The 18222-nt window shown below is 64.4% G+C and overlaps 1 gene segment (V, D, J or C); it reads right to left on the bottom strand.

Annotated features, from left to right (window-relative positions):
* Positions 1–9370: 9370 nt before the first annotated feature.
* On the bottom strand, positions 9371–16312 carry LOC133751714 (immunoglobulin heavy constant epsilon-like). The segment is given in 5 exon segments: positions 9371–9711; positions 9791–10111; positions 10204–10527; positions 10698–10997; positions 16249–16312. Coding segments are annotated over 5 exon segments (1350 nt in total).
* Positions 16313–18222: the final 1910 nt, after the last annotated feature.

Here is an 18222-nt window from a genome sequence, read left to right as displayed (position 1 = left end):
GCTCAGCCCAGCTCAGCTCAGCCCAGCCAGCTCAGCCCAACCCAGCTCTGCCCAGCCCAGCTCAGCCCAGCTCAGCCCAGCTCAGCCCAGCAATCCCAGCTCAACCTTAGCCCAGCTCTGCCCAGCTTAGCCCAGCTTAGCCTAGCCCAGCCCAGCCCAGTCCAGCTCAGCCCAGCTCAGCTCAGCCCAGCCCAGCCCAGCCCAACCCAGCCCAGCTCAGCCCAGCACTGCCCAGCTCAGCCCTGCCCAGGTCAGCCAGCTCAGCACAGCTCAGCTCAGCCCAGCCAGCTCAGCCCAGCCCATCTCTTCCCAGCTCAGCCCAGTCCAGCCCAGTCCAGCTCAGCCTAGCCCAGCTCAGCCCAGCTCAGCCCAGGCTAGCTCAGCCCAGCTCAGCCCAGTTCAGCCCAGATCAGCCCAGCTCAGCCCAGCTCAGCCCAGCTCAGCCTAGCCCAGCTCAGCCCGGCTCAGCCCAGGCTAGCTCAGCCCAGCTCAGCCTGGCTCAGCCCAGGCTAGCTCAGCCCAGCTCAGCCCAGCTCAGCCTAGCCCAGCTCAGCCCGGCTCAGCCCAGGCTAGCTCAGCCCAGCTCAGCCCGGCTCAGCCCAGGCTAGCTCAGCCCAGCTCAGCCCAGCTCAGCCTAGCCCAGCTCAGCCCGGCTCAGCCCAGGCTAGCTCAGCCCAGCTCAGCCCGGCTCAGCCCAGGCTAGCTCAGCCCAGCTCAGCCCAGCTCTGCCCAGCCCAGCTCAGCCCAGCTCAGCCCAGCTCAGCCCAGCTCAGCCCAGCAATCCCAGCTCAACCTTAGCCCAGCTCTGCCCAGCTTAGCCCAGCTTAGCCTAGCCCAGCCCAGCCCAGTCCAGCTCAGCCCAGCTCAGCTCAGCTCAGCCCAGCTCAGCCCAGCTCAGCCCAGCTCGGCTCAGCCCGGCTCAGCCCGGCTCAGCCCAGGCTAGCTCAGCCCAGCTCAGCCTAGATTAGCTCAGCTCAGCCCAGCTCAGCCCAGCTCAGCACAGCTCAGCCCAGCCCCGCCCAGCCCAGCCCAGTCCAGTCCAGCCCAGCCCAGCCCAGCACAGCTCAGCCCGGCTAAGCCCAGCCCAGCTAGCCCAGCACTGCAAGCCCAGCTCAGCCCAGCCCATCTCTTCCCAGCTCAGCCCAGCCCAGCTCAGCTCATCTCAGCCCAGCCCAGCTCTGCCCAGCCCATGCCAGCCCAATAATCCCAGCTCAACCTTAGCACAGCTCTGCCCAGCTCTGCCCAGCTTAGCCCAGCTTAGCCTAGCCCAGCCCAGCTCTGCCCAGCTCTGCCCAGCTCAGCCCAGCTTAGCCCAGCTCAGCCCAGCCCAGACAGCTCTGCCCAGCCCATCCCAGCATAGCCTAGCACAGCCCAGCCCAGCCCAGCTCAGCCCAGCCCAGCTCTGCCCAGCCCAGGCCAGCCCAGCTCAGCCAAGCCCAGCTCAGCCCAGCCCAGGCCAGGTTGTCCTAGCTCAGCCCAACTCAGCCTAGTTCACCGTGGGGTGGGCGTCTATCAGGTTCCCCACATCCTCCTCTGCAGGTCTCTGTCCCAGCCTAGCCCAGCCCACGTCTAGATCAGCAGGCAGGGCTGTTGGCATTGCTTCCCAGGGACTTGGCTCATCCTGAGTTGGTCTCTGCCGGATTCAGCCCACAGAGCTAACGCCGGCTGGGCTCCTGGCTGTGGTCTCCCTCTCCCTGCCCTCTGTGCTGATGCCTGTTCTCCCTCTGCCCCCAGGAGCCTCAGGACCAGCCTGGCTGCGACTGCCCCTGTGCAGAGATGCAGAGCCCCGGGGACCCACCTGTCTGGGATGCTGGAGGAGCACCATGGAGGGTCAGGTCTCCCTGGCCAGGCTGCCCTGCACAGCGGGTCCACGCCTGGGCCAGAGCTCCCCATCTGCACCCTCTGCTGCTGGCCCAGAGGGGCCGAGTGGAGTGGGAGCCAGGCCTGGTCCGGGCCCCTCCTGGAGAGCAGTGCACCTGCTCTGGCTCTTTGTCCATGGCTGGGCTGGAGCTGGCTGCTGAGTGCAGGCTGGGGAGGGCTGCGTGACTATGGGTCTGGCCCCACGTCGGGGTCACTCACCACTTCCTGTCCCAGCCGACAGTGCAGCTCATCTCCACGTCATGTCTGGTCTGTGGTCTGTCTGTGGTGGGGACAGGTGTGTGTGGTCTGGGCCCTGTGACCCAGGGGCCATGGAGATGAAGGCTCCATGTGGCCAGCCACAGGACAGGGCTGGGGGCTGAGATTCAGGAAGGGGAGACCGAAATGGACACAGAGGTTCAGAGACACTGTACAGGGAGGGAGACGGAGAGCAGGGAGTGCTAGTCCAGACCGAGAGAATGCCCCGTTCATGGGAGGGCCAGGGCTCAGAGAACAGGGCTGCCTTTGGGGCCACAGGGCTGATGTCAGGGTGGGGACAGCCATTGTGCCATGGGCCAGGCACCCTGCCCCTGTCTAGTCCCACAGACAGCTGGGGACTCTGGCTGAAGCCCCCTGCAGTTCCAGCTCTGCCTTCTCCCACTCGGGGTCTCGGGCTGTGGCAGGCAGAGGGCGATGCTCTTCCTGGCCCGGGCTCCCTGCATCCACCCCAGTCCCTCACCCATCTCTCTCCAGGCTGCCGGTCAGCATTGCTGTAAACCAGGTTCTGCAGCCATACACAGGTACCTGCCTGTCCTAGGCCAGGGAGCACCCAGTCGGGAGGGGAGCTGGGAGTAACAGGAGAGCCAGCAGGGCTGCACACACCTACCCAGGCTCCACAGGACCTGGGTTGGCTGGGCTGAGTCCTGGGGCCTACCCAGAGGCAGGCCCGGCAGTGTCTTGTGAAGTGTGGGTGGCCTGAAGCCCCCTGGTCACAAGAGGCAGCACGGCGAGCCTGGGAGCTGCAGTGGGCAGTGAGAGCTCCAGGCTAGGATTGGCATGGCCCGAGGTCCCGGCAGATGTGCCCTGGCCTGGCCACAGGGACCGCGGCAGGTGTTGTGATGCCCTGCACTCTCAGCGTGGCGTGCGTCTCAGACATTGCTGACTGCTGCAGCAAACACGGCGCAGAGGGGCGGGCTTCAAAGAAGGCACTGATTTCCCCAGCTCTGCAGGCTGGAGCCAGCGTCAGGGCGGGGCTCTCCCAGTGTGCACACCTTGGCGAGGGGGTGGAGAGAGAGAGAGAGGGAGAGAGAGAGAGGGAGAGAGAGAGAGAGCACACCCTGGGTGTCCTCATGTGGACAGAGGGAGATCACTGCAGGTGTCGTCCCCTGGGCAGGGAGAGGTGCCAGGTCCCTCTGGGTGCTTCTCCTCAAGGCAGGGATCCCACTGTGGGCTCCACCCTGGTGACCCCCGACACCGCCCGGTGGGATCAGGGTTTGCCGAGTGGCAGAGTTGGGCCGTCCCCCACAGGGAACAGCTCCTCGGCGGCCAGCACTGCCACGGGAGCACACGCGCCGGCCCTGGGGGTGACAGGGGCTCTCCCACAAGCTGCTGGCCTTGTTTGTTCTCGTCTGTCCTCAGGGGAGGGCGGCAGAGAGGGAGGAGGAGAGAGAGGAAGATCTTCCACCTGCTGTTGGCTCCCTGAGGCCCACAAGAGCCGGGACTGGGCAGGCTGAAGCCAGGACCTGGGCCTGGCTTGTGGGTGGCAGGGCCCAGGACTGGAGTCGTCACTGCTGCCTCCCAGGTGCAGGTAGCGGGAAGCTGGAATCGGAGGCGGAGCCAGGCCGTGACCCAGGTGCTCCCATGTGGGCTGCGGGTGTCCCGAGGCAGCTTCACCTGCTGTGCCGCACACCTGCCCCCAGCCTGGGCTGTGCCAAGACCCAGGACAGAGGGCGGGAGTGATCTGGGGCGGCCGCAGCCCGAGGCTGGACACTGGTCCCCGGGCCTCGTCCGGTGGCCTTGTGCTCTGGGACCGAAGCAGCCCAGTGGAGAACAAAGGAAGTGTCATCTGCTCGGGGTCTGTCAGGGCCGTGACCCTGGAGACGTGGGCCCACCTCCTGTGGGGGGCTCCGTGCTAACTCCTCGCAGGCTGGGTTCCTGGACACCTGTGCCCGAGACCCCTCCTATGGATCCCAGAACCCCGGAGTGGGGATGGGGCGGGCAGCGGTCAGCCCAGACGGCCTCTGTGCTCCGTGGGCATCTGTGGGAGCAAGGGGTCGGGCTGTGAGGGTGTCGCTGAGTCGTCAGCTGCAGTGGGCATCCTGAGCTCATTCCTGTGTGTGGAGGGCGGGGTCCACGTCCGGAGGAGCCCTCAGCAATAGCCTCCCTGGGAAGCAGTGGGCTGGCCTCCTGCAGCTGCACTGGGGGAGGGGCTGGGTTTAGGAGGTGGGGCTGGAGGCTCAGCACCACGCTGTGTACTCAGCTCTGACTGGGCTGGGTCCTGCGCTACCGTTCCTTGACCGTGCAGGGCTGGCCTGTCTGTGCAGTGGCCCGAGCCCAGTGTCCCTGGTTGTCAGCGGAGGTCGGGTCTCGGTTCTCGTGGCCCCTCTGCTGAAACCCCAGGCTGGGTGCAGCAGGCCAGCTGGCTCTTGGCTACCACCCTCTCGGCGTCTACTTGATGACCCTGCGAGCCTGCGGGCCTCAGGGTCCAGGATGTGGACGTGCCCTTGGGGGCTGCCAGGGACCCTGTGGCACATTAATAAGAGCAGACAGCAGGGGTAGGGCTCCTGACGCTGTCCTCTCGCCCCGGGCCAGGGCCCTTGAGCGGCGGCCGGAGTGTCCTTGCTGTGCTCTCCAGCATGGCGTGGCTCTGCTGCCCCTCAGCGTGGTGCCCAGGCCGTGTGAGGAGGGCTGCTGGTCCCTGTGGGTCACAGCAAGAAGCCCCAGCTCTGCCTGCAGGAGATGGCAGGAGGAGCCTGGGCCTCGGCTGCAAAGTGGGAGTGAGCAGGTCCAACCGTGTGACTGTGTGTGTGTGTGTGTGTGTGAGAGTGTCCGCGTGTTTCTCACAGTGTATCCTTGTGTGTGTCTGTTTCTGTGTACAAGTGTGTGTCTGACAGCGTGTGTGTGTCTGAGAGTGTGTGTTTCTCACTGTGTGTGTCCGTGTGTGTGACTGTTTCTGTGTGCATGTGTGTGTCTGACAGCGTGTCTGTGAGTGTGCATCCTGGCACGTGTGTGTGTCTGAGAGTGTGTGTTTCTCACTATGTGTGTCCCTGTGTGTGTTTGTGTGTGCGTGTGTGTGTGTCCAACAGTGTGACTGTGTGCTGCTGACTGTTGGTTGGGTGTGTCAAAGTGTATGTGTGTGTCTGTGTGTGTATGAGCATGTCTGAGAGTACGACTTTTTAAAAAATATTTATTTGTTTCATTTGAGAGGCAGAATTACAGAGAGAGAGAGGTCTTCCATCTGCTGGCTAACTGCCCAGATGGCTGAAGTGGTCGGAGCTGGACCAGACCAAAGCCAGGAGCCAGGAGCTTCTCCCGGGTCTCCAGTGTGTTGCAGGGACCCAAGCACGTGGGCCATTTTCTGATGCTTTCCTAGGCTCATTAGCAGGGAGCTGGATAAGCAGTGGAGCAGCCAGGGATGGAACTGGAGCCCATATGGGAGGTTGGCACTGCAGGTGGCGATTTAACCCACTAGGCCACCTGTGTGCTTCTGACTGCGTGTGTGGGTGTGAGTGTGTAACTGTGTGTGTATCCTTGCACTTGAGTGTGCCCTTGTCTGTGAGAGTGCATGTGTGTTTCTGATCATCTGAGTGTGTGAGGGCCTGTGTGGGAGCTGGGCCTGTCCTGAGAGGGTTGCACATCCCCTGAAGCTGTGTGTAGTCCAAACTCCTGGCATCCTTGGTCTGGCCTCCAAAGTGCTCACTTCTGGGTTTTCTGTCCCCAGTGGGCAGAAAGAAGTCACTCCTGGACTTTGGCCCTGGTGGGAGGACAGGGCCTGGCACACTGGGGACCCCAGTCTGTGTGATAGCACATCAGGGGCCCTGGCAGTGTACAACTGTCCCCCAGGGCCATGGCACCAGTGGGCTTTGTGGTGACGAGTACTTGGGCGGTGGCCACTGGAACTTGGCCTGGTCCTAGCCGCCCAGGACTCACTGCCCACCTCTCCTTCCTGTAGGCTCCCGGGGGGCCCCAGGCCTATCACGCCTGCTCACCTGTTTTTCCCGTGTTTACTGGGCTTCCTAGAGCCTCCAGGGAAGCACCCTGGGGAGCCCGCCAGTGTCTGGGCTGGTCAGTGCCTCTAGGTACCTGTGGGCGCTTATCTGACAGTCTGGGCTGGCTGCTGGGGCAGGGGTTGTCCAGCTGTGTTCAGAGGTGGACGGGAGACTGGTGGCCTGGGGGGACTGCTTGGCAGCCCTCACCTGGTGATTTGTAGCCTGAGACTTCCTGTGCCCCCTGGTTTTGCCCACAGTTCAGAAGGGGGTGTGGCGCTGGGCTGGAGACCAGCCGGTGTGGTGGGGGCTGAGCTGGAGGCCCTCACGGGGTCCTTGCCCACACCCTCCACCCCGCTGCAGCCACAGACACCCTCAAACACACTCAGGAGACTTGGGGCTGTGGGGAGGAGGAGCTTTACCAAGACAGGATGGTGAAGGCTGGGAGCAGGGAGGCCCAGGGGGCTGCCAGAGCGGGTGGGGGCCAGGCACGGGGCAGACTGCAAGGCGCTGGACCCGGGGCAGGCAGGCGATGGGTTGGGCAGGGGTGCCCCTGAGCCCACAGGCCTGTGGGGAGCCCCGGTCCTGCTGTGAAGGGACAGAGGCTACACTGGGCTGGGGCTGGGGCTGGCGCTTCCCTCCTGTGCCTCGGTCCTGGCGCTGGGCTGCAGCTGACGGGTGGGCTCTGTGCCACTTGCCATCTGTGGATGGGGTCTCTCTGCTTCCTCCTGTTGCCGGGCAGCCGTGGGAGCCGAGGCCAGGCCTGCCCGGCAGGCTGTGGTTCTGGCCTAGGCCCGCAGCTGGAGGACGTTGGTGTAGTCGTGGGAGGCTGGGGGTGACTCCCGCAGCACCGCCGTGAAGACCCACTTCACCTGTGGGGAGGGTGGCATGAGACCAGCTCTGTGGCCCAGCCCGGCTCCCCGCTGCCCCCTGGCCCGGGCTGTGGGCCTCAAGTCCACGCCCACCTTGAGGAGCAGGACGGTGGCGCTGCAGCTTGTGCTGAGCAGGAAGAGGCCGGCGAAGATGCAGGTGCTGGTCCACAGTCCGTCTAGCTCCTCGTGCTCAGCCCCCTCTGTGCACAGGTCCTGGAGGTCCAGCTCTGGGGGACTCTGCGGTCAGTCAGCCCTGCCCATCACCCCCCCCGTGTGGCCCTCCCGGGGGCCAGCCAGAGCCACAGGCCAGCCAGAGAAGGATGCTCCAAGTCGCCAGTGGCTTGGGGGGAGAAGTCCTGGTCCTCTGCTTTCTCCTGCCCCTGGGTGGGCAGGGCCAGGCTGACTGCTCGTGGCCTTGGGGTCCAGCATTTTCTATTTTCTTCCTCCCTTCCTTCCTTCCTTCCTTCCTTCCTTCCTTCCTTCCTTCCTTCCTTCCTTCCTTCCTTCCTTCCTTCCTTCCTTCCTTTTTTTGACAGGCAGAGTTAGACAATGAGAGAGAGAGAGAGAGAGAGACAGACAGAGAGAGAGGTCTTCCTTCCGTTGGTTCACCACCAAATGGCTGCTACGGCCGGCACTGCTCCGATCTGAAGCCAGGAGCCAGGTGCTTCCTCTTGGTCTTCCATGTGGGTGCATGTCCCAAGCACTTGGGCCATCCTCCACTGCTTTCCCGGGCCACAGCAGAGAGCTGGACTGGAAGACGAGCAACCTGGACAGAATCCGGCACCCCAACCGGGACTAGAACCCGGTGTACCAGTGCCACAGGTGGAGGATTGGCCTAGTGAGCCATGGCGCTGGCCCCAGCATTTTCTTTCCTTTACATTTCTCACAATTCCTTTCCTGACTGCTGGTCACCTCCCCTCAGCCCTGAAGGTCCCTTTACAGACCCGTCTTGCCTCGGCCCTGGCCAATATACCTGTTCACAGTACCTCATCAGGGTGCCCTCCGTCCAGGACCTGGCCCACCCTGCCCAGCCTGGTCCTACCAGTTCTGGGCCCTTCCAAGTGCACACAGAGACCACCCTGCCACAGGACAGGAGGCTTTGCCCAGTGATTGTGGGCCTCTGAGGGGCCATCCGTGGCCTTGTGCACTTGGGGCCCAGAGCTGGCCTTCTGTTGGAGCTGGCCTCCCACACTGTCCCGGCATCCTGCTCCTCCTTCCCTGGAGTCTGCACTCACGCCTGGTGCTGGCTGCCTTCTTGGTCCCCAGTGGCTCAGGCTGGCTATGGCCCTCCTCTGTGTCCCCAGCCCAGGGCCAGGGCCAGTGCTGGCTGGGAGGTGAGGGTTAGCCTGGCTCAGGGTGGAAGTGCTGGCTGGACGTGGTGTGTGCCGCTTCTCCTCTCGTTGGATGTGTGTGTGCAGCCTGGAGCCCGAGGCCTGTGCTTTCCTTGTATGTGGGATGTGCGGGGCGTGCTGGCTCCTGTGCGCGGAGGTGTGGCTGGGAGTCGGATGTGTGTACGTGTGCAGCCTGGCCCTGAGTCCCCAGCCTCCAGGCCCAGGGTGAGCCTCTCCAAGCAGCTGGCTCTAGACTTGTGCTCAGTGAAGTGTGGAATGGGTGCCTGTGGGTGCACATGTGTGTGTGTGCACACGCATCTGCGCTGGGCAATGGGTGTCTCTGTGCACATGTGTCCACGTCTGACTGCCCATGGATCACAACTGGGGCTGGGGCCACAGGAGGAGGTCATGTGGGGAACACTGGGCTCCCAGTCAGGTGTGAGGCGTGGAGTGACCTGGGCTAGAGCGGTCCTAAGTGGCTGCATGTGCGGGCCCTGAGTGTGTGCAGTGTTGTTAGGGGCTTTGGGGCCGGGTGCTGACTGCTCCAGGGGCCTCGGGCTGGAGGGAGGCAGGGCAGCAAGATGGGGGACCCTGGCCACCAGCCCAGCCTGCAGTGTGGCTGTGTGGGGTGAGTGGGCTCAGCCCTGCTGGCCCTGTACTCTGCCTGCCCATGTGCAGACAGGTGCGGCCAGCAAACCTCTGCATGGACAGGAACCTGCTTCTGCACCTGGGGGCGCCAGGACCACCTGCCCAGAGGATGGAGGCCTGGACCTCTGGGCCGGGCCGGCTTGGCTGTCTCTGGCCTGGCTCTGTGCACGCCTGTGGGCGGGCCCGGGGAGGCTGTGTGAGCCCCCATTTGTGCTTTTGGACAAAGGCCTGGGACGTGAAGGCTGGTGGAGGAGCGGGCTCTGTCTGGCTGCCTCCTGCCCTCTTGCCGGGTCCACACTTCGGTACTGAGACGCTCACCCCAAGAACGGGCACCCAGGGCTCCGAGTGACACTGCAGTGTTTATTGGGCTGCTCGCCAGTGTCATCCCTGCAGCAGGCAGGGCTGGCCAGCCCTCCTCCCCTGCCCCAACTGGATGGAGCCCTGGCGGGAGTGGGCGTCATTTACCGGGCCTCTTGGACACGGTTTTCTGCAGGGTCCTGGTGCCGGTCACTGCCTCGTGGACCACGCGGCAGGTGAATGGGATGTTCTGCTCCCAGTCAGCCCGGCTGACCTCCAGGCGGCTGAAGACAAAGTAGGTTTGGTTGGAGCCGCCAGCCAGGCGAGGCTCGGTGGTGCTGTGCTGGCCGCTGGGCATGTGCTGGCCGTTGCGCAGCCAGTCCACGAAGATGTCTGCTGGGAAGAAGTTCTGGACCAGGCAGGTGAGGGTGAGCTGGTCCCTGCTCCCCTGATCCTCCTCGGGCGGTGTGTACAGGTGGACCTCAGGGGCGGCACGCTTGCCTGTGGACAGTCTGGGTCAGCCCAGGCTGCTCCCTGCCCCCGCCCCCGGTCTCCACCCCTCCCCCAGCCTGGGGCTCACCCTGGGCCTTGGAGATGGAGCGCACGATGGCTGTGGGCAGGTCGGGGTGGGTCACGGTGCACTTGTATATCTCGCCATCAATCCAGTCCTGGGCGTCCACTGGCAGGGTGGACCTGATGCTGACCGTAGCGTTGAACTGCTTCTCGGACTTCCAGGGGTCGGGGTCGACGGGCTTCCCACTGTCCCGGGACCAGACCAGGCTCACGCCCTCTTCACTGGCCAGGTCCACCACCAGGCAGGTGAGCTTGGGTGACTTGTGGACATATAGGTCGAGGGGGCTAGGGGAGCTCAGGTAGGTGCTCACGCCTCGCGGTTCGTAATCTGCAGTGTGGGGAGGGGGCTGTGTGAGACCGCATCCTCCCCTCCTCCCTGAGCCCCGTCTTTCTGGGTGTCAGGGTAGATGGGGTCCACACCTGTGCACTCCCGGGCATGGGCCTCAAAGAGCTCGCCTTGGTAGGCGACCCTGCAGGTGTAGGTGCGCTTGGACGCCCACTCTCCCTGAGTGATGTTGAGTTCACTGTGGGTGGACGCCAGCTTGCCCTCCTGCCTGGGCTGCGCCGTGGTTGAGAACATGTTGGGGTCCTTCTGCCCGTCCACCAGCCAGGTGACCTCGATGTCCCCTGGGGTGTAGCCGGAGATGAGGCACAAAAGCTGGACGGTGTAGGTGTCGTCCTCTCTGGGGTCACAGGAGGAGTGGAAGAGCCTCACAGCCGGCGGGGTGAAGCTCACAGAGCACGCTAGGCAGAGGCAGGGGTGTGAGTGGCCTCCGTGCCTGGTCCGCCCTCTGCCCCCTCCACGGCCCTGCTCAGGGCCAGAGCATATTGGGTGTACCCTGTAGCTCCCCTCCCCTCAGCCAGACGTGATCTGGACACCCGCCATGTGCTGACCGCTGGGCTGTCCTGCTCACCTTGGAAGGTCTTGTTGGTGTGTGTTGCAGACGGAGTGTGCGCCACGCTGCAGGTGAACCGCTGCTTAGCCCATGCGCCCGAAACAGTCACCTGGCTGACGGTGGTGGACAGCCCCGTGTCGAGGGTGACAGCAGGCAAGGTCACGGTGCTGCTGTTCAGGGCGCCGGAGTCCCAGGTCACGCTCACCGGCTCCGGGAAGTAGCCCTTCACCAGGCAGCCCAGCGTCACAGAGGCTGCCCTGGCAGTCGCCCCTCTGCAGCAGGAGGCCAAGGGGAAGACGGAGGGGGCCTGGATAGAGACTGAGGGGACAGGGCCTGCATCAGACCCAGGACGCCACTGGCTGAGGGGGCCCTGTCCTCACCCTGGCTTCCACCTCTTTCCCGATGAGCTCACGAGCCCTCTGCGAGCTGTTGCTGACTCAGACCGGGCTCCCAGGACAGCCCTGGCCGCTCCTGAGGAGTGGAGGCACCCGGCTGCCCGCTTGCCCGGTTCAGAGCCCAGGCACCCCAGGAACCACTAGTCCACCCCCTCCTGCCCTCAGCAATCTCTGGGGGGCCCTGCTCCCTGAGGCTTTGTCTCCTGAGCTCAGCCCTCACTGGACCTGCTGGGCATCCAGGGTGCTCTCTCAGGGGAGGGAGGACAGAGGCCCCATCAGAGACCCCCTCAGTCCTTGACACCCCAGCTGCTCCAGTGTGCATGGCGGTCTGCTTGCTCCCAGCTGACGGCCCAGATGCCCAGCCTGTTCTGGTCCTGGTGCCCAGTGCACATGATCTTGGATCTACTCTAGGCTCTTAAAACGCCACAGTACCCAGCGCAGCTCTGTCCTCATTGCTCTGCTCTGCCACAGCCTACGTGGCCCCAGTCAGGTTGGTGAGGGGCAGTGGAGACGAATGGACTCATGGGAACCCATTCAACAAGGCTGAGCCCAGCCCAGTCCTGCTCAGCCCAGCCCAGTCCAGTGCAGCCAAACTCAGCCAAGCCCAGATCAGCCCAGTCCAGCACAGTCCAAGCTAGCCCAGCCCTGCTCAACCAGTCCAGAAATGGGACTAAAGCTGGGTCCACCTCAGTTGAGTCAGCTGCTCCAGTCAGCCCAGCTCCCTTCGGCCACCCCCAGTCAAGTTCAGGCCAGTCGAATTCAGCCCTGCTGAATACAGCCAGAGCCATCCAGTCCAGGTTACTTTAGATTCACTCAGCTTTTTTTTTTTTTTTAACCTTAGCTGGATGCTGGACCTTACTCCATCTGCCAAGCTTAGTCCACCCACACACCAAGGGCTTAGGGGAACCCTGCTATCTGTATGGCTCATGCTAGTGCAGTCCACTCACTCATCTCAGCTACTCTCTGCCCAGCTCTGCCCATATTCCCATGGCTCCAGACAGCTTGGTCAATCCTAGCCTATCAAAGGCAAGGGCAGCCCAGCTTAGTCCACCAGACCAGCCCAGCCCAGCCTAGCCCAGCCCAGGCAACCTCAGTCCGCCCACTGAGCTCTTCAGTATACCCAGTTAGTCCAGGACAGTCCAGCTCAGGCCAACTCAGCCCAGCCCAGCTCAGTCCAGCTCAGCCCAGTTCAGCCCAGCTCAGCCCAGATCAGCTCAGCTCACCCCAGCTCATCCCAGCCCAGCTCAGCTCAGCTCAGCCTAGGTCAGCCCAGCCCAGCCCAGCCCAGCTCAGCTCAGCTCAACCCAGGTCAGCTCAGCCCAGCCCAGCCCAGCCCAGCTCAGCTCAGCCCAGCCCAGCTCAGCCCAGCCCAGCCCAGCTCATTTCAGCTCAGCTCAGCCCAGCCCAGCTCAGCCAGCCCAGCGCAGCCCAGCTCAGCCCAGCCCAGCCCAGCTCAGCCCAGCCCAGCTCAACCCAGGTCAGCTCAGCCCAGTCCAGCCTAGTCCTGCTCAGCTCAGCCCAGCCCAGTCCAGCCTAGTCCTGCTCAGCCCAGCCCAGCTCAGCCCAGCCCAGCCCAGCCCAGTGCAGCTCAGCCCAGCTCAGCTCAGCTCAACCCAGGTCAGCTCAGCCCAGCCCAGCCCAGCCCAGCTCAGCTCAGCCCAGCCCAGCCCAGCTCAGCCTAGCTCAGCCCAGCCCAGCCCAGCTCAGCCCAGCCCAGCCCAGCTCATTTCAGCTCAGCTCAGCCCAGCCCAGCTCAGCCAGCCCAGCGCAGCCCAGCTCAGCCCAGCCCAGCCCAGCCCAGCCCAGCTCAGCCCAGCCCAGCCCATTTCAGCCCAGCCCAGCCCAGCCCAGCTCAGCTCAGCCCAGCTCAGCCCAGCTCAGCTCAGCCCAGCCCAGTCCAGCCTAGTCCTGCTCAGCCCAGCCCAGCTCAGCTCAGCTCAACCCAGGTCAGCTCAGCCCAGCCCAGCCCAGCTCAGCCCAGCCCAGTCCAGCCCAGCCCAGCTCAGCTCAGCTCAACCCAGGTCAGCTCAGCCCAGCCCAGCCCAGCCCAGCCCAGCTCAGCTCAGCCCAGCCCAGCTCAGCCTAGCCCAGCCCAGCTCAGCCCAGCCCAGCCCAGCTCATTTCAGCTCAGCTCAGCCCAGCCCAGCTCAGCCAGCCCAGCGCAGCCCAGCTCAGCCCAGCCCAGCCCAGCTCAGCCCAGCCCAGCTCAACCCAGGTCAGCTCAGCCCAGTCCAGCCTAGTCCTGCTCAGCTCAGCCCAGCCCAGTCCAGCCTAGTCCAGCTCAGCCCAGCCCAGTCCAGCCTAGTCCTGCTCAGCCCAGCCCAGCTCAGCCCAGCCCAGCCCAGCCCAGTGCAGCTCAGCCCAGCTCAGCTCAGCTCAACCCAGGTCAGCTCAGCCCAGCCCATTTCAGCCCAGCCCAGCCCAGCCCAGCTCAGCTCAGCCCAGCTCAGCCCAGCCCAGCTCAGCCCAGCCCAGTCCAGCCTAGTCCTGCTCAGCCCAGCCCAGCTCAGCTCAGCTCAACCCAGGTCAGCTCAGCCCAGCCCAGCCCAGCTCAGCCCAGCCCAGTCCAGCCTAGTCCTGCTCAGCTCAGCCCAGCCCAGTCCAGCCTAGTCCTGCTCAGCCCAGCCCAGCCCAGCCCAGTGCAGCTCAGCCCAGCCCAGCTCAGCCCAGCCCAGCTCAGCCCAGCCCAGCCCAGTGCAGCTCAGCCCAGCCCAGCTCAGCCCAGCCCAGCCCAGCCCAGATAGCTGAGCCCAGTCCAGCAGGAATGCCTAACTCAGCTCATTCCAGCCCAGCCTAGGCAGGACAGCCCAGCTGTTGTGACTGTGGCTACCTGTTGTGCCACCCAGCACAGGGAAGCCACCTGCTGCCACCTGTGTCCCATCCTGGGTGACCGTCCCATCCTGACTGGTTGCAGGCAGGTTCATGCCCAGCCTGGGGCCTCTGAGCTGACCCTGCTTGTCTTCATCATGGGCCTGCTCCAGCCCTGTCTTGTCCCCATGGACGTCCACAACCGCCCGCCTTTCCCAGGGCAGCTTGAGGCTGCTTCTAGCTCCATGCTGGGGACAACTGATGGACGCTTAGTGACCAACAGGTGTGGTCCACACGGGGAGGGCAGCTCAGTGTGCACTCTGGGCTGCGGCCCGGGCAGCCCTGTGTAGGCTCCCTGTGGGCTTGGATACCTGAGGGCCAGGTCCTCCGTGCACTGGCTGCGGCCGGCGTGGCTGTCCCCATGTGCGGCAGCTGCTGGTCCCTGGAAGGCTCGGGGTGTGCGGCGCGTTAGTAATCTTTGTTGCTGTTTTTACACCTGAGCGGTTGGTCTGGAGGCAGGGGAGCTCTGCCTCAGTGCCCTGGGCTAAAAATGGGGCGGGAACCCCCGGCCCTGGCAGCCCCGGATGTTGCCATTGTTCTGTTCTTGGGAAGCTGGTTGAGGGCTGCAGGGTTTCAGGTGAGGGAGGCCCCTGTGCCACAGGCTCATGCGGGTTCTGTCCTTGCTGCAGGCCCCTGCCCAGTGTACAAACTCACCCTGACCTGCGAGCAGATGGGTGGGCACCCCATCAGCCTCGGTGGGGGGGCACTGGTCACCTCCATCTGTGCCCACAGCAGCCTTGCCAGGAGAGGGGAGTGGCCACTTTGTGGTTCTTCAGGGAGCTGGCCTGGAGCCAGTGTGCCCAGGGCAGGGGAAGGAGCCCCCGTCTTGTGCCTGGGCCTTGGCGCTGGCAGCTGAGGTGGTGCCCGCAGGTGCAGCTGAGAGGGCAGGGAGGCCAGGGCACCTTGGGCTCACACTGGGCTGCCCGGCCAGAGAGGACTATGGGAGGCCAGCAGGGGCTGGCCAGTGGGCGCTCGAGTGTCAGGCATGGCCGCAGTGCCCACTGGGCTGCAGAGGCACAGTTAAGGCCGTGGGCTGGCGGACGTTGCCTCTTGGCTCCTTGGTTCCTTTCCATCCTATGTGTGGCCAGGTGTCCCTGGCTGTCCCTGGAGGCCCAAGTGCACAGTGGGAAGCTGTGGACACTGCCAGCTTGGCTCCTGAGCCTGGGGTCCTGAGCCTGAGTTTGGCCACCTTGGAGAAGTCATGTTGTCCCCCCGGATACCCGGCCCCAGCCTCTGAGTCAGGGCTGAGGAAGTCAGGGCTGAGAGGCCTGTGGCCAAGGTGGGGGCTCAGACACAGTTGGAAGTCCCTGGAGGGCTGCAGCATGGACGGGCTGAACCCGGCCCCGGGGCCAGGGGCCTGAGGGCCTTGAATTGAAGCCTGCAGGGCCTGGGCCCAGCTGACCCCCTTGTTCCCAGGCAGTGTCCGAGCCCACGGCCCCTCCCTCCGGCCGTGGGAGGCAGAGAGTCCTTAGAAGGACCACGATTCTGAGGAAACCCCAGAGGTGAGTGGGAGCAGAGGCCCAGGCCCGGAGGTGCATGGCTGTGCTGCGCTGAGTAGCGGGCGGGAGCCACCAGGCCCTGGTGCCTTCCTGCTTGCTCTCTGCAGGCTGTGGGCATTCAGGGCAGGGCCTGGCACGTGCAGGAGCGCAGTGTCTGGAGACGCCGTGTGTCCCTGGGAAGGAGGCTCGTGGACACGACAGCTGCTGCAGTCTCAGCCCACCCACAGCCTCTGCTGCCCCAGGGTCCCAGCATTAGAGGGGACCAGGCTGTCTGTCCCCTCGGGGGCCTACAGCAGGCTCCATCCGAGTCTCTGCCTCACCTCTGCCACTCCCACCTGGAGGGGCACCCCTGCCAGGTCTCCAGGGATTGCCCCGACTCTTCCCTGTGGGGAGGCGGCTGCGTCCGAGTTCTCCCACGGCCGGACTCCACCTCCCGAGCCTGTCCTGCCCTGGGGGAGGTGGCTGCGTCCGAGTTCTCCCACGGCCGGACTCCACCTCCCGAGCCTGTCCTGCCCTGGGGGAGGTGGCTGCGTCCGAGTTCTCCCACGGCCGGACTCCACCTCCCGAGCCTGTCCTGCCCTGGGGGAGGTGGCTGCGTCCGAGTTCTCCCACGGCCGGACTCCGCCTCCCGAGCCTGTCCTGCCCTGGGGGAGGCGGCTGCGTCCGAGTTCTCCCACGGCCGGACTCCACCTCCCGAGCCTGTCCTGCCCTGGGGGAGGCGGCTGCGTCCGAGTTCTCCCACGGCCGGACTCCACCTCCCGAGCCTGTCCTGCCCTGGGGGAGGCGGCTGCGTCCGAGTTCTCCCACGGCCGGACTCCGCCTCCCGAGCCTGTCCTGCCCTGGGGGAGGCGGCTGCGTCCGAGTTCTCCATGTTCAGCAGCGCCGCTGTGTGCGGGGCCCTTGGTCGTTTTCCCTCCATTCCCATGCTGAGCCTTTCAGCCGAGACGCATGCAGAGCTGCCGCAGCTTTCTGCTCTCCCTCCTCTTCGGGACGTCTCCCCTGAACTTCAGCTGCTCTGGACCCTGCTCCTCAGCCAGCAAGGCTTCGGTTTTCTGTCTGAATTCCAGTTGCATCTGCTGCAGGGCCTGGGGTGTGCCTTTGGACAAACACTCCCAGAGAAGAATCATTGCCAGAGCTGGCTTTCAGCATTGTCCCAGTGCCTCCAAGTTATTTTTATTTACATTAAAATTTCATCCATCAATCCATCCATCCACCCACCCACCCATCCACCCACCCATCCATCCACCCCCCCACCCATCCACCCACCCACCCATCCACCCACCCATCCATTCGTCCGTCCATCCATCCACCCACCCATCCATTTTTATTTGAAAGGCAGAGAGAGAGAGAGAGAGAGAGAGGTAGTGAGAGATCTTCCATTGGCTCACTCAAATGCCTGCAACAGCTGGCACTGGCCCAGACTGCGGGCAGGAACCAGGAGCTCCAGGTCTGCCATGTGCGTGACAGGGACCCGGCCACTGGAGCCGTCACTGCTGCCTCCCGGAAAGCTGGAATCGGAAGAGGAGCAGGGACCTGGACTCACAGTCTGATCTGGGATGTGCTGTCCCGAGCGGCATCTCATACGTCACCCGTGTCTCCATGTATCTGCCATCTACCTCTGCATATCATCTGTCCAGCTATCATGTATCTATCCACGCATCTAAGTATTGTGCATTGTCTCTCGTCCGTTATCCATCTGTGTTATCTACCGTCTGTTCCTGGCTTTGCTTCTCTGGAGGACCCTGAGTAACAGCTCTGGGAACCCCGTGAAAGCTGGACGCCGTGCGTGGTCTCGGTGTTGCTTCATCCTCACTGCAGTGGGATTGGCGTGAGGTGGGGCCGTGTCCCCTGGCTTTGCCTGGTGTGGAGTGGTGACAACCCCAGCCCCAGGCCCAGCCGCAGCCCCACTCCTACTACTAGGTGAGGAGGCTGAGAGGACCACAAGTCCATTGCTTACACACATGTGTGGGCTGCGGTTTGTGGGGCCACGGTGTCCTGGGACCGAAGCTAAAGGAGCAGGCCCTTCCGGAATGTTCCCTTCTCAGAACAGGAGAGTACACAGGTGGATCCAGGCCCTGGGTGCTCCTGCACCCATTCCTCAGCTGAGGCTGGTTCGTCGGTGGTGGGACGCCCCTTGCTGGATCAGAGGGCCTGCTGCGTGGAGGCAGGGGTGCAGGCAACAAGGAGGGGCTCTGTCTGGTTCCCCACAGGAGGAAAGAGCCTGGGAGCTGCGTCCTGAGGCCCAGCATGAGCCCCGGCCTCCCTGTCCTCCTGGTCCCCTTGCCTTCCTGACTCTGCACCTGCCCTATTGTCCCTCTCCGTCTCCTTCCCACGGCCTGGCTCTCTGCAGTTTAGGCGTGGAAGGAGCTCTGGGACAGCAGGCAAGGGGAGCTCATGCCCGCAGTGTGACTTTGGCCCCTCACCGACCTTTGCCCCCGACCCAGCCCCCAGCCCACATGGGTGCCAGGCTCTGGGCGGGAACATGCAGTGGGGCTGGCTGTGGGTGGAGCGTAGGACAGTGTGACTTCACAGGGGTCTCCAGGCCTGGGGAAGAGGAAGGAACCAGATGGCTCCAGAAGAGGGGAGGGGCCTGCCCTGCCCACAGTGCCTGGGTTTCATGGGAGAGGCCCCCGTGCTCTGAGTGGAAGAGGCGGGCCACTGTGCTGGCTGCTGGGGACCGATGCCAGGGACTGGGCACCGAGGCTGAGGAGTGGGCAGTGGGCACAGAAGGGACGGGGCTGAGGGACTGCGAGCGCGGAGGCTGGAGGTGTGGGGCAGCGT

Source organism: Lepus europaeus, chromosome 22 (genome assembly GCF_033115175.1).
Source record: "Lepus europaeus isolate LE1 chromosome 22, mLepTim1.pri, whole genome shotgun sequence".
In the NCBI taxonomy this organism is placed as follows: Eukaryota; Metazoa; Chordata; class Mammalia; order Lagomorpha; family Leporidae; genus Lepus; species Lepus europaeus.
The sequence above is the reverse complement of the archived record's forward strand: the minus strand, read 5'-3'. Positions and strand labels throughout refer to the sequence as shown.